This window comes from Equus quagga, chromosome 2, assembly GCF_021613505.1.
Source record: "Equus quagga isolate Etosha38 chromosome 2, UCLA_HA_Equagga_1.0, whole genome shotgun sequence".
Classification (NCBI taxonomy): Eukaryota; Metazoa; Chordata; class Mammalia; order Perissodactyla; family Equidae; genus Equus; species Equus quagga.
In genome coordinates this window covers 1879795-1893649 of record NC_060268.1, presented here as the reverse complement: position 1 = coordinate 1893649, position 13855 = coordinate 1879795, and the positions used below count along the sequence as shown (strand labels likewise).

General features: G+C 56.3%; 1 protein-coding gene across 1 annotated transcript; it reads right to left on the bottom strand.

Annotated features, from left to right (window-relative positions):
- Nucleotides 1-758: 758 nt before the first annotated feature.
- LOC124236270 (translation initiation factor IF-2-like) lies at nucleotides 759-3432 on the bottom strand. The gene is made up of 2 exons (XM_046655134.1): nucleotides 3352-3432; nucleotides 759-1727 (listed from the first exon to the last, which is right to left on the bottom strand). Exons 1-2 carry the CDS (start codon nucleotides 3430-3432, stop codon nucleotides 759-761), a joined length of 1050 nt encoding a protein of 349 aa, XP_046511090.1.
- Between the last annotated feature and the right edge of the window lie 10423 nt (nucleotides 3433-13855).

Sequence of the window (13855 nt, the reverse complement as noted above, 5' to 3'; positions counted from 1 at the left end):
GTTAACCTCCCAGCAGGCAGCACAGCCACAGCTGTGCCGTCCTCGGCCCGAGCTGCCTCAGGGTGTAACGTCGGGAGGAAGTAGCAGGCAGCCCTACACGAACAGTCAATCTCATGACGACAGCGGCCTGTCATCAGCGCCCTTTATCAGAGCCTTGTCCCTGGAGACGGGAGCATGTGGGTTTGATTCACGGCTCTGTCACTCCGGCTGTGTCAGCAGTGTGAGTTTGGGCGAGCTCTTTCCCTTTTCCGAGCCTCCCCTTCCACGTCTGTGAAATGGGAGTACTTGTACCCCGCCATTTACAGGCTGCAGCGAGGACTGGGTGTGACCACTCGTGCACAATGCTGGGGAGCATGCCTGGCACTTATTAACGCCCCAGCTAGTTACCAGTAGTGGTGGTGTTTGACTTTTTGTCCTGTTCAGTCCTTTAAAATTTGGGGTGCTCCCAAGAGCACCCCCAGGAAACACTTCACCAGCTCCCCAGAAACCCAGAGAAGGCAGGCGGCCCCTCCTGGAGGGCACGCAGGGCAGCCTGAGGAGCTGCAGCGGTATCTGGACATCAGGACTGTTAAAAACGTGGCCAGAGGGCCTTGCCTGTAAGAACGTCTCTGTGAGGGTACAGAAAGCTTCTTCCTGCGCCCAAGGGTCACAGATGCCTTCGCGGGGCCATTCAATCCACCTGCGGAGCTCCGGAGAAGCAGACATACAGGTACTGGCCGTTCTCTCCATTTTAGAGGTAAACTGAGGCACAGAGACGTCTACACGCACCGGTTGCTTCCTCCTCCTCTCAAAGGACAGTGAGACTGAGGCAATCGCAGAGCTGGGGGCAGACTCTGCTGCCCAGACGAGTGGAAACGAGGCATCTGGGGGTAAGCCGCGTGGAAGCAGGTGATGAGGACACTGTCCGGGGTCCCTTTCCGCGCACAGGGACTCTGCTTCTCACCTCTCCCACCGCCAAATCTCTGGGCGGCCGGCGGCCCCTCTGCGGTACCCGGCGGCGGTGTGGGGCAGGAGAGGCCCTGGGGGTTCGGGAGCCCCTCGGCAGGGCTGGGGCTGTGGCTGCCGGGGGCCAGCCGAGGCGGGACCGGGTCCCGCGTGTTCCGGGAGCCCTGGGGCCGACTGTCCGGGCCGCCGCGGCGCCGGGGCCTCCTGCCTGCATGGCCCGCACTCTCGTCCTCAGGGGCCCTCGCGGGCAAGCCCAGGGGACAGCCGGCGCGCCACCAGGGCAGCCAGTGGCCGAGAGGGGGCGGCCGCGAGGCCCGGGCCCACCTGTCCATGGAGCCTGTGACCTGGGTGCCCTGGTGCCGGGGCCGGGCCGGCTGTGGCCCCAGCGGCCCTGCTCCCGGCCCAGACCCCGCGCCCTCCGTGCTGGGTCTGCAGCCCCCAGGCCCGGCCCGGGGTCCCGAGAAGCCCGCTGTCCCCAGGGCCGCGGCCGCCGAGGCCGGACGTCGTCTTTGTCTCGGCGCCGCGTTGGTCCTGACCTCGTGGGGCCTCAGTGAACCGGGAGGCTGGGGAGCGGCTCCCAGGGCCGCTGACCGGGGCGGGGGGCGTGGGGACCCCGCTGAGTGGCGCAGAGGCCGGGGCAGCTTCGCGGTGGCCCGTCGCGGTGGCCGCGGGCCTGCAAGGGGAGCTGTGACGGCATGTGGCGCTGCCTGGGCCAGCGCGGGTGGGCCCGGCCCCTGCCCATTGCTGCGCACCAATGACACTGGTGTCACCAACACCTCATTCTTGAAAGAAGTCAGAAATCTCAATTTTGCCTGAATTCTCCCAATTTTAAAATGATGACACATTTAATTTGGAAAATTCCTCAGACCAAGCAAATCACACCTTCGGGCCGCAGTCTGAGACTCAGAGTGGGGGGCTTGGCCTTGAGGACTGGTCTGGGAGTGCTCCCATCTTCTGCTCCCAAATAAGCAGACCCCCAAAGGCCGTTCTTCAGTCTGAAGAGTTAAACCCACCCCCTAACCCCCTTGGCCATTTCCTGTGTTGGAGGGGAGGAAGGCTCTGGCTTTCTGAGGCCCCCATTCTCTCCTGCTGTTGACACCCCAGACCCACAGTCCTCCTCTCCCCTTCCCTGTGTCCGCCCCTTGCTCCCAGTAACCCCCAATACAGAGAGCCCACTCCCTGGACCCCCTCCAGGGTGACACCCCATATACAGACTGTTACACCCTGTCCTTTCCCACACTGGAAAAACATTCAGACCCAAGGAACACGAGAGAACCAATGACACAGACGGCCTTGAGCCATCATTTATTTTTTAAAGGTAAATCACTTATGTACTTTGGTACTCTATCTTATTCAGGACACATGTCACAGTGGGTGAGTAATGGCTCCAGAATTTCTATGCAGGAAAATCTTGGGGGTGACATTTTGTTTGGAAGCGAGGAATAGCTAAAGGACTTCTCCTAAAGCTACGCTGTATAGTAAACTCTCTTTATACTTACATCGCACATTTATTTAAAAAACAAAGAAAACCTGCCGAAGCCAAGCCTTGGCCCCACCACTGTGATTGGTCAGGACACAAGATAGAGACCCCGCATTCTCAGTGGGGAAAGGGATGGGAGGGACCAGAGCTCAGAACAGCCAGGCCAATGGTAGGCCCCACTGGTAGGAAATATTCAATTTGGAGGTTGAGGGGTTTTTGCCCCATCCCCGAAAGTGTTCTGGACCAAGAGGATGTGTTCTTCCTACTGGGCTGAGTCATTCTAGAGAAAACCAAACCCTCCTTGACCAAGGTCAGGGGTAAAGTCAGGAAAGTCCCAGACCTCTGCTCCAGTGGGCTCCTTCCACCAGGCGGCCGGATGGCTCATTACGGCCAACACGCAGCCCTCCAGACCCGGTGCTCTGGCTTGTTGGCCACAGATGGCCTGGGGGACAGGAGCCTGCCCTGCTGCCCGGAGTGTCTCCCAGGGGTCCTGACCACCGGCCCCTTCTTGGGATCAGCAACTCCAGGGACACCAGGGAAGAGTTTTCCTCGAAGCGTCTTCTAAACTTTAGAAAAGTAGAATAGAGTGATAGATTTCTTACTTGCCAGGAAGTGGTTGAATTCTTTCTGTCACCAAAATGCTACTATTTGGTATCATTTCAAGTAAGTGATCTGTGTATAACTCAGAGGGTTTCAATATTTAAAAATAAATGAACAGACAAACGACTGACCCTTCTGAAAAGGAATGTGATGTTTCTCTCCAGGAGCAAAGAAATCTGGCAGGACATACACACAGGTATGGACGTACACACAGGTGTGGACCTGCCGTCAGAGTTATACACAATTATTAGTTTTCAGTTGGAGGGTGTGTCTGGGAGACAAGGGACAAGAAAGCCGCTTCTGCTGAGAGGGTAGCTTCCTCTGACCAGCACCTCCCCACCACAGTCAACTCTGGGTGTGCCGAGCTCCACCTGCCTCTCCGAGCTCACCCACAGCGCTTCTTCCATCGCTTCCCCGCAGGCCTGGCTGCCTGGGAAGTCAACCACAGCAGACGGGCTCCGAGCGGAGCATCTTCAATGGTCCCAAAGCCCAGGGGGATGGTGACATCGAGGGCAGGTCAGAGGCTTGGACTTCACAGCATGAGCATCTTTCTATTTTTCATTCTGGTTTAGGGCTCCATTGGATTTCTTTGTCTCAAATGTCCTCATCGGTCTGCGGGTCTCCTGAAGGTGCACTGGTTTGCTGTGTCTTAGTCTGCTGGATACATGATAAGACGGCGGATGAGACAAGAGGTCTGGTACCTAGTTCCTGGTGATATGAGCTGTAGACAATACCTGTGCAGTTCCTCAGTGTGTCTGTGACCTACACACTTGCGCCTGCAGCATCTTGAGAATAGAGAGTGACGTCTTTAAATTTTTTTGAGCAATGATAGTAGTCTAACACACACAGATCGCCTGAGAATTCTCACTATTTTCCAGGCATGATCACGAGACCACAAGATTCAATGTCAGAGCCCCTTTCCTCGAGAGTCTTACAGTTTACTGCAAAGAGATGCTCACTGAAAAGTACAGATCCAGATTACTCTTGCTTCTCATGTTAGGGTCCTTACATCCAGGGGTAAGCAGCGGCCTGCCAAGGGGCACAGCACAGAGCCATGGCTAAACGTGGTCCACATCTTCCTGGAATCAAAGGTCCTCAAAGGTTTGGAGGGAACATTATTTATTTTTTTAATTGAAATAACCACAAACCTATTCTGGAACAAGGAATAGCCCACCCCATGCCCAACTGTAGCCCCTCCCCCAGCCGTGTCCCCTCTGTGGAAAAGGAGGGATGCAAGAGGGACAGAGGCTCGGCGGAGCAGAGGAGTGGGGAGTCTGGAGAGAGGGCAGAGGCACTGAAGGGTGTAAATGGCAGGGAGCATCCTTCCCAGGGCGTGGGGCGTTCCCGTGGAAGCCCCCAGGCCTGGTTGAGAGGGAGACCCACAGAAATGCCTTTGGGGACATTGTCAACTTCAGTGACTCCTCCTTTTGTTCCAGAGATGGGGGAGAGACATTCCCTAAGAGCTTCAGCGTGGGGGAGACTGTCTTTGAAGCAAGCCGGGGTCTTCTGAGCTGCGGCCCCATCTACTCTGATGCCTCGTCCGCTCTCCGCAGGAAGTGGGCAGCCTCCAGGGCTGTAGCAGAGACGGCGTCGTGTGGAACAGGAGCAAGGAGGCCGACATGCCCTCCGCAGTCTCCTGGGAGGAAGCTCTGCTGAGCAGCTCTGGTTTTAGTTGGAAACTTTCCGTCATGTCCCTGTCAGGGCGGCGGGGGGACTGTGGTTAGGCTTCCTCCTTCCTGCAGTGGACAGGGACCATGGGGCGGGGTGATGAAGCAACGGACAGTGGAGAAGTGACCGTGACAGGAGGTGGAGGTCACCACAGCGGGTTTTCAATTCACAAAAGCATTTCTGCTGTGGGGAGGACGAGGGCCACCCGCCCAGGGAACAGGCCACTGGGGGTTCCGGAGGAGGACCCGCCCAGGCCTCCTGACTTGTGGCTTTAATTATCCAGTTAGTCATAGGTTTACTGTCATCCAAGTTTAATAAGCTTGACTGTGACCTGTGAGCAAAAAAGTTGTCCAGGCTAAAAAACAAAGGGGAAAAAAAGCCATTCTGGGCTGCCCGACGGGCTGCGGCAGGACCCTGGAGCCAGCAGCCCTGGAGCAGTGGGCACCGCATACCTTTCCTTTCCTTGTCTTTCCTGGGAGCTGTGTCTTGAACACAGGGCCTCGGGCACAGGCGGGTCCAGTTACAATGGAAACATTTGGGAGCCGACAGCCTGTAACTGCTCAGAGAGGTTTCACTGGCACAGAGCAGCCTTGGACAGCAGCGCCCAGCTCCAGAAGCCTAGGAGGTGTGGGCGGGTGTGGGGACCCTGACAGTCACCAGGCTGTCACCAGGTTTTTCACAGGAAGCTGCAGATGCTTATCGGCTCTGGCCCCTGTCCCTCACCTTAGGGGGAATGGGTGTGTCTGGGTGGCATCCTCCTGATGGGGAACAGGCAGGTTTTTGTCCCTGGCCTTGGAACAGAGCTTGAAGCTCGGCATGCACAGCTCGGGCTTCCATTCTGAGACACCTGATCCCTAGACGTGAACACTCGGCTCTTTGTGTTTTGCACAACCGGATGGACCTGCTCCTCGCTCAGCTCGGCATCTCCTGGCTGCAGCTTCCCTCCTGAGCACCTGATGGCTGTCGGTTACTGTGACTCCCTGCCGTCATACCTGCCTGGGCTTATATATTGCCAGCATCTCACCCCAGCTGCCAGGACCCAGCTCCTAGCAAGGCCGTCCACTCACAGCTCTGCCGAGCCAGCAGGAGAGGAGACCTCCCATCCCTCTGTCAGCCTCTGAGTGATTTCATCCACACATACTTCTCTTCCAACCACCCGGGCTATTTTCGTTTTCCTGAGCCACAGGAGCCAAAGGCGCCCGTCGTCCGCTCGCTCTCAGGAGCAGGACGCTCTCCTTGAGCACTCAGGAGCCCGCCACACTGGTTTCTTTGTGATGTCATCTTTGCAGTGGTTTCCGGCCGCTCTGGCCTCCTTCCTGCTAGCCTCGCACATTCTGGTTTCCAGAGTTCTGAGGGTGGCTCAGCTTAGGGACAACCTGAGGCCTTCTGAGCACTCACCACTGGGCTTCACCTGTGCAGGACACAAAAGCCAGGGGGTGGATGGGGGTCGAAGGGGAGTGTTGTTGAGAGCTGTCCAAGGTGGTCCCCCCAGAGGGAGTCCCTTCCCGAGAGAAAGAACCCCATCATCGGTTACACTGGGGAATCTTGAAGGGTCACAATATGTGTTTGTGTAGTAAAGGTTCTGAGAAGTCCTATAGCAAAGAAATTCTGTTCCCTACTGTTAACCTGCTATTTCTCAAACCCAGCGTGATAGGGACCATGGATGGGCTCTTTTCATATCATACCTACTTGCATCTCAAAGAACTATTAATGTCCTGGAATATAGTTTAGGAGATGATGTAACAGTGGTTTTCAACTTACGGAGGCACCTCAATCTCTAGAGCATTTGGACGCAGGTGGTGGCAAGTTTGGCTGTCACAAAGACGGGGGTGCTCCTGGCACTTACTGCCCGGGGCTGGCGATGCTCACCCTCCCGCAGGGCAGCCTCGTCCTCGCCAAGCCGGGAGGAGCTGCGCCCCCGCCGAGGCCCCCGGCACTCCGCCCCTGAGACGCGTGGTTGGATCAGCGCTCAGAACGGCTTGAAACCCCTCTGCAGGTTCACACCTCTCACCGCTCCCCTCTGGGCCCCAGGCGCCCCCTCCCCGCCCTCGTGGCCCCTGGGCCCCCGCCCCCTCTCGGGCCGGGCCCCGCCTCCTCGCGTTGGGACGCCTGCGCGGCGCCGCTGGGGTCCCCTTGATGGCCGGGGCAGGTCTGCTCCAGCGGGGGCTGCGCGCTCCTCCGGAGGGGAAGAAGGGCGGGCTCGAGGCCCCCGGGGGCGCAGAGGAGGCCGCTCGCCCTCCTGAGCTCGCTCTCCTCGCCTCACTTGGCGCGGCAAGGGTGCCCCGGCTCCGGGCGAACCCCTGGCGCGGAGCCGAGGTCGGGTGACTCGCGAAGGGCGCGGCGCAGCCCGGGGACGCGGGGGCCGGGGGCGCGCTGACGCTCCGTCCCGCCCTGTCGAACGGGACCCGCCCACGGCAACCGGTGGGGCGGCCCGAAACTGCAGAGGCTGCGGCTCCGGTCCCCCCGGGGCCTCTGGCGCGGGGCCCCCAGGCCGCAGACCCTCCCGGGGCGGCGGGCGACCTCTGCGGGCTGCCGGTCCCTGGTCCCCGCCCTGCGGGGAGGAGCCCCCCGGACCCCCGCCCTGCGCGCGATCTGGAAACGAGCCCCCGCGGGCCAGATCCCGCCGTTCTCCTCGCCCGCCCCTAGACCTGCAGGATGGGGGGTGGTTTCCGGAGCAGGCAAACCGTCCCTCCCCACCCCAGCCCGAACGTTTGACATAAACCGCTTCTGCGCCTCTCCCCTTCCTCTTCCTCTCTCAGGATTAGTGTGGGTGAAGAGGAGGGGTGCACCTTTCATTTTGAAAATGACCTTGAGGGCGAGGTCTTGCCAAGTGTGCAGTCCAGTAGGCCCGTTGTGTGGACGAGGACACTGAGGTCCAGGGAGACCAGATTTCAGGTCCCGCTGCTGCTGGGCTGCCCAGCCAGGCAGAGAGCCTGGTGCCAGACCCCTTGGCCATTAAGTCAGCACAGGCCCCATTGTTCCCCTTTGTTAACACCCACCGAAGCAAATGCTGTTGGCTTTTCTCTCTGTTAAGAGGAATTACCAAAACCTGACGGGCGGAGGGGAGCAGAGGGCCTGTCCATATTAGATTCGAGCCTGTCTGCACGCGGGTCTGGGCCATCTGGCTCTCTAGGGGAAGGTAATTTTGACTCAGTATTTACTATTAATTAGCGTCCAGACATGCACAACTCGGTAAAATTAGATGATGGCGTGCAGAAGCGGCTCAAATGTAAATGACTTCTGCTCAGGGGAGAAGCAAATGATTTCTGTCTGGTAGAAAAAATACCCCAAAGGTTATGGCTTTGTTGCCCTGTGGGACATTCACCTGTTCTGTCTCTGTGATCTTCCTTCAGCATTCCTTTTTTGTTGTCTGAGTGCGTGAAGTCTTCGTTCCCATATCCTCTTTTAAACCGGCTTTGTCACCCTGCAGATTCTCTCATTAATGAATTAATCAGCTCACTGGTCCGCACGCACCATCTCTTGTCAAGGCTTCATGTTCCTCTTCCTCTGTAGTCCCCGCCAATTCACAGTCAGCTGAGAGGGATGGTAAACACGGAGTGTTGATTCTCTGACCCAAGCGGAGCATACGCATGACATCAGGGGGGCCTAAGTTTATGGTCCCCCCAACTTTGCAGAGTAAAAGAAATCACTATCCCTGTCAGAAGCACACTAGAACCGTCTAAAGTGTACAAACTCGACACATTACTCCACGCAGTCCGTTCTCCTCGCCTCACACATGTTAATCAGGCCGTGTCCGTGATCAGGGGCTGGGGCACCGGCCCTCAGGACACCTGCTCTGCCCTCGTCCCCATGGAGAACATGTACCATGCACAGAGTCACACCCGTGAGCCCACCCCTGGGCCACGCACCTGTCCCTCAGCTGCCCACTTACTGGTTGGATGGCCACAAGGGCTCAGCCCAGTTGCACCCGTGAGAGGCTCTGTCTCAGCAAACTTGACAAGGCGACTCAGAGGGAATCTTGTAATAAAGGTGATAGGGACAGGCAGGCAGGCGTTCAGGGTTCTGGAGTGGAGGAAGAGCAGGGGCAGACACCAACACCCAAGCTGCCCTGTGGCAGAGCAGGAAGGTGAGGACGGATAAGCTGTTGCTGAGCGGGTGGGAGACGGGGCGCCTGTGTCTGACCCCGAAAGCCCTCTTGGTCCCTGAACTACGCCTGGGGCTCCGTCAGGCTCCACACAGCTTCTGCTGCTCCTCCCAACAGGCCAAGATGTGTGGCTTGTCCTGGTTGCCATCAGAGCCGTCATTTGTCGATGGTACTGTGTGTGGCCTTAAAATAGACCCCCAGTGCTGGAGGGAACCTCGTGGATCTCTGCTCCCTCCAATCCAGAGACTTGGCTCGCCTCTCACCCCCTCTAACAACTTAACGAGTTAAGTAACAATACCAGAGTCTGTATCACCTTTTCTTCAGCCAGCTCTTTTCAAAAGTCAAGGCTTTCCCAGGAAAGAGCGAGTTTCCTTGGTTAGAGCTGCCCTCCGCCGGCCTCCATTCATTCGTGTGTGATCATTCATTCATTCTCTCCACAAGCACACCATGGACCCTAAAATCAACAAGGCGACATTCGTGCTTTGAAGGAGCTCACAATCTCGCCAGTATGGGGTTAAGAGAGTGGGGTCAGTGCAGGAGTGAAGGGAGAGCACCCCAAGGTGGGGTGGGAAGGGCAACCTCACGCCCTGTGGCCGGCGTTGGCAGGCTTTCCTCCAGGCTCTCCCGTGAACGCTGGCTCTCGTGCCTCTGCCCTGGAACGGCATGTAACCAAAGCCATGTGCTCAGCTTGGATTAATTTAATGGAGACCTCAGCAAATTTCTGTGTTGCTTCTAATGCTTTTGTGTTATAATAACTTTAATATTTGTCACTGTGTTGTTTGTTACGTGGAACCCTGCGGCTCAGAGTCTATTAATCTGTAAAGTTTAAATGGTGAGAGACTTCTGGTCTTGATTTTAAAAGAGAAGGATTCCATGAGAAAATATCTTCTCTCCTCCAGGTTGGACCTGAGAGGGTCCACAGTCTGGATCTGCCCGGGAGAGGACTGTAATTTTAGCTGATTTTAGGAAATGGTGTAAGAAAAGGCTGTGCTGCAAACACAAAGTCCTGATGCTCCGTTCTTAGCACGAAACTGCGGAAAAAATTGAATTCCCAATCCAGTTTCTAACCGCAGGTGTCCACGCACCCAAGATGGTGGGGTGAGGGGGAGGGAAGAGGAGGCCCCCTTTCCAGGGATGGACAACTCAGGCCCAGCCCTGAGCAGGCGGGTGAGCGGGCAGCCTCCGTGCACCAGCACGTGCAGTAGTAAACCCAGCCGTGTTCCCTGGACCACAGAGCTTTGCAGGGGCCGTGGTGCCACAGCCCATAAGCACCAGCGCCAGTGCTGGTGACATATGGCAGGTTTGCTCCTTTATACTGGGGCAGTTGTCACAGTGACAAAGGGTCCCCGTACCTTGTGCAAATGCCCTGAAGCAGATCCCGGTCTGGGCTTCCTTCTCTACAGTATGGTGTGTGGGGGGCTGGGCTGGGGTGGAGGGTGTGCTCACTAGTGGTAACTGTGGGGATAACTTCCTTGAGGAGGGGAGCAGAAATCACCTGTCTGATCGGCACATCTGTAAATTTGGGCTGGGGCACTCCTGGCTGTGAAGTCGGGGGTTTCCTTGAGGTGGGGCATCTGGGCGTTTCCTCGAGGCCTCCAGTCCCTGGGTGGGTAGGGGGTGGGGGTAGGGTTGGGTGGGTGCTGACAGCTGTGCTCCTCGACCAGCCAGAGTATGCTGAGATCTACCTGCACATCTTGCTGGGCCGGATCTGCAGGGAGCCGGGGTTCCCCTGGGGCACGCCCAGTGCAGGCCCCTCATCCCCGCCCGCCCGCTCTTTACTCTCGCTCTCGTTTCTGGGGAGCTTTGGCCATGATTTCAAATAAGCGATCAGTATTGAGAGGACATGCTTATGCATCGTCCCAAGGCCCCTGTCCCACTGACCAGCGAGTGCCACACCCTTAGCTCCTGCCTTGCCTAACCTGGCCCCTCCCAGCTGTCAGCCTGGAAGAAACTGACCCTCCCTTTGGAGGCTGCATCCTCCCCTCCCCCTTCCAGTTTCCCTCTCTGAGTCTCTCTAAGGAAGACACAGAAATGAGGAAGACAGCCTTGCCTCCTGGGCAGGATTCATGAAGACCTGTTGCCCTGCATGTAACAGATTTTAAAACTTTGTCCTGACTTTTCCTGGAGCACTGCCCCTCCCTTACTCTCTGGGGAGGCTGACCCCACCCAGGCTCAGGACTGACACAGACCCAGGCCCGGCCAGTCACAGACAATCCACCTGGCCCATCGGCAAGGCGTTCAGAGATAGGCCCAGGCCCACGTCTCAGAGAAGAGTCAGCCCCAGGGTTTGTGCTGAAGCTGTTGGAAAAGAGGCTCTGGGTTTCCACAGGACTTGCTGAGCGGGAGCAACATGAGTCTAAGGCTCCTGGTGGCGGGAGAGCCAGAGGGAGGAAGGCAAAGCTGAGAGCGAGTCCTGAGCACGCCTCGAGCACCTGCACCCAGCTCTGGGGGCCCCAACTTCCCACCACAGGAGCTGATGCAGCATTGTTGTGCTTAAGTCCATTTGCACTGGAATTATCTCACTTCAATTTAAAGAAGCCTGACAGCTAGCTGGCTGAAGTGTGAACGGATATCCAGCAATCAAAGATGATGTGTTTCTTCAGGAAAGGAGAGAAAAAAGAGGCAGGGGAAAGACTAGCACGGAAGCCTGGGTGGAGGGCTGGAGTCTGGAATGCTGCCTGACGTTCTCTCACCGCTCCTTAAACTCTCCCCCTCCCTCCAAACCAGTCATGTCTCTGCTGTGCTCTTAGCAGCACACACCCTGAAGAGGGGCCGTGGAGAGACTTGCTGTGGATGCCCAGGGTTTTCAGACCGCAGCGAGGTTTCCTCCTGGAGGATGTTCTCCTCGAGAACCCCTCCAGAGCCGGTCTTGAACCCGCAGCCCTGCCCCGAGCTGACGAGGAGCAGTGAGCTGGATCCCCCGCCCAGGACTGGAAACTAGTTCTTGCAGGAAGTGTTCCACCTCCAGAAGTCTTCAAACCCTCAGCGGGAGGAGCAGCCTCATGCCCTCTCCAGGTGCCTGGGAGAATTAGATTCCGCTGTTAACGGCCCCACCCTCCACTCCCAAGTGGTTCAAGTGAGAGAGAAATTGATTTCCTGCTCGTGAAAATGAAGTCTGGACTGAGGCTTCATGAAGTTATCAAGAACGCAGCGTCTCTCTATCTTGCCTTCTCACCGTCCTCAGCATCTGGTGTGTGCCTTCCACTGCCCTCTCCCCCTCCCTCCCCAACACCACACACACCACTGTCACTTACATCATCGCATAGAAATGGAGACACTACCAGCAAGGGAGGCTGGAAAGGCATCTTGCCCTGTGTGCCAGCTCAATATTGGGAGGCCATGACCAAGGAAGAAAGGCAAAATAGGTACTGGGGACACTAGGAGTGTAGGGAGCCCCATGACGTGCCACCACAGAACTCCCTGCAGGACCAGCTCCGCTGCTGACAGTGCAACAAGGGCCGCTGGGGAAGAGAGGAATTAACTCCAGGCGCATCAGGACAGACACTGTCCTGTTACAAGTCCTAAGAGGATGGACTGGGACTACCAGGGGAACCCTCCCGTCCTCTGTCCTGACCATTCAGAGGTCACTGCCCTCAAGGACGAGGGCTCAAATCCCACCTTAGTTCCTTAAGGACAGCTGGACTGACAACAGCATCAGAGACGCAGAAACGTCCTAGGAAACTTCCGGGGCGCCAGATAGCAGGCAAGGGAGCCGCGTCCCTACCTGACCCCATCTCAGCCGACATCAGACAATAGCAGCTTTCTTCGTTAAAGAATAAAGTGGGCTGTGTCTCTTGATATACTTCACTACCGTTTGATATTGAGAGGCCATTCTTGAACGAGTGAACTGTGGAATTCGTATGAGGTCCGTTGATCCCAGAGCTGCTTCTGCGGCTCATTGGCAGGTCACTCAACCGGGCGACAAACCATCTTCAGGGAAGGAACCCACCCTCCCCACTCATTGCTTAGCATTTGTAAAGTACTGAAAATGCTGGTTGGCCCTTGGTGAGAGCTCAGTAAATATTAGTGGAATATGGGCCTCAGTATTCTGAATGAGAAGAGCACTTCTTATTTTACGAAAGATTTATTCCACATCTACTATGTATAGAGGACTCCTCTACCTACCCCAGAGGGTCGCAGAGATGAAAAAGACAGCATTCTTCCCCTAAGTAGGTTACTATGAAATAGGGAAAATAAGAATAGTTTCAAAAGACTGCTTATTTCACATCAATTACCAAAACAAAACAGAAAGTAATCAAGAGGAGAAGCTGGGGGTCCTGCTCTCACAGTGGTAATTGTAAGTGTCTTTGCAGAGACTGGTTTCTGCGGCCACATGTCTGTCTCCAGAAGAGCTGATGAGGGTTCCACGTCGTCCACCCTGCCAGGCTCAGAGAGGTGCAGGCAGAGCACCGTCCTTGGAACAGCAGTGGTGTGCTTTCTGTTTGCTCCTGTCTCCTCCCACTCCCCAGCTGAGCCTCTGCTTCAGTTTCCTCACCCCCAAGGTGAGAGCAACTCCATTTGTTTCTTCCCAGCTCCCTCCTCGCTCGTGCTCTGTGTTGATGGAAGCCATGATATCTGTGAATCACGTGGAGCCTCATGAGAACTGGTTTTACATCAGATCTTTCTCGGGAAGGTAGGAGTGAAACAGCTGGCTTTTCAAAATGGCTGTTTTGTTTTGAATTAATCTTCACACGAGCTTTTCCCAGGAGAAATGATGGAGGAGCAGACAGAGTGAGGATAAAATGCCCAAGGAAGACATGGGGGGTGATTAAAGATTTCCAGAGCCTGACCCTCTGCACCAGACACCTGAGGGCAGCTCTCTGACGTCAGGGCATCCGTGCCCAGAAGACTTTGGCCTGGGTCAGTGGGGGCTTCAAACCGTCCACATTTATGTTTCATTCATTCAGTGACAGAATTTATTCATTCTGTATTCATCCAGCCTTTATTGAGTACCGGTAGGTACCATCTGGAAATGTTGCCACCAGGAAGGGTGTTTGCATCGACCTTTCTGTACACTCAGTTTCACTTCCCAGGAGTGGTTTTGGACTTGAAAGTAG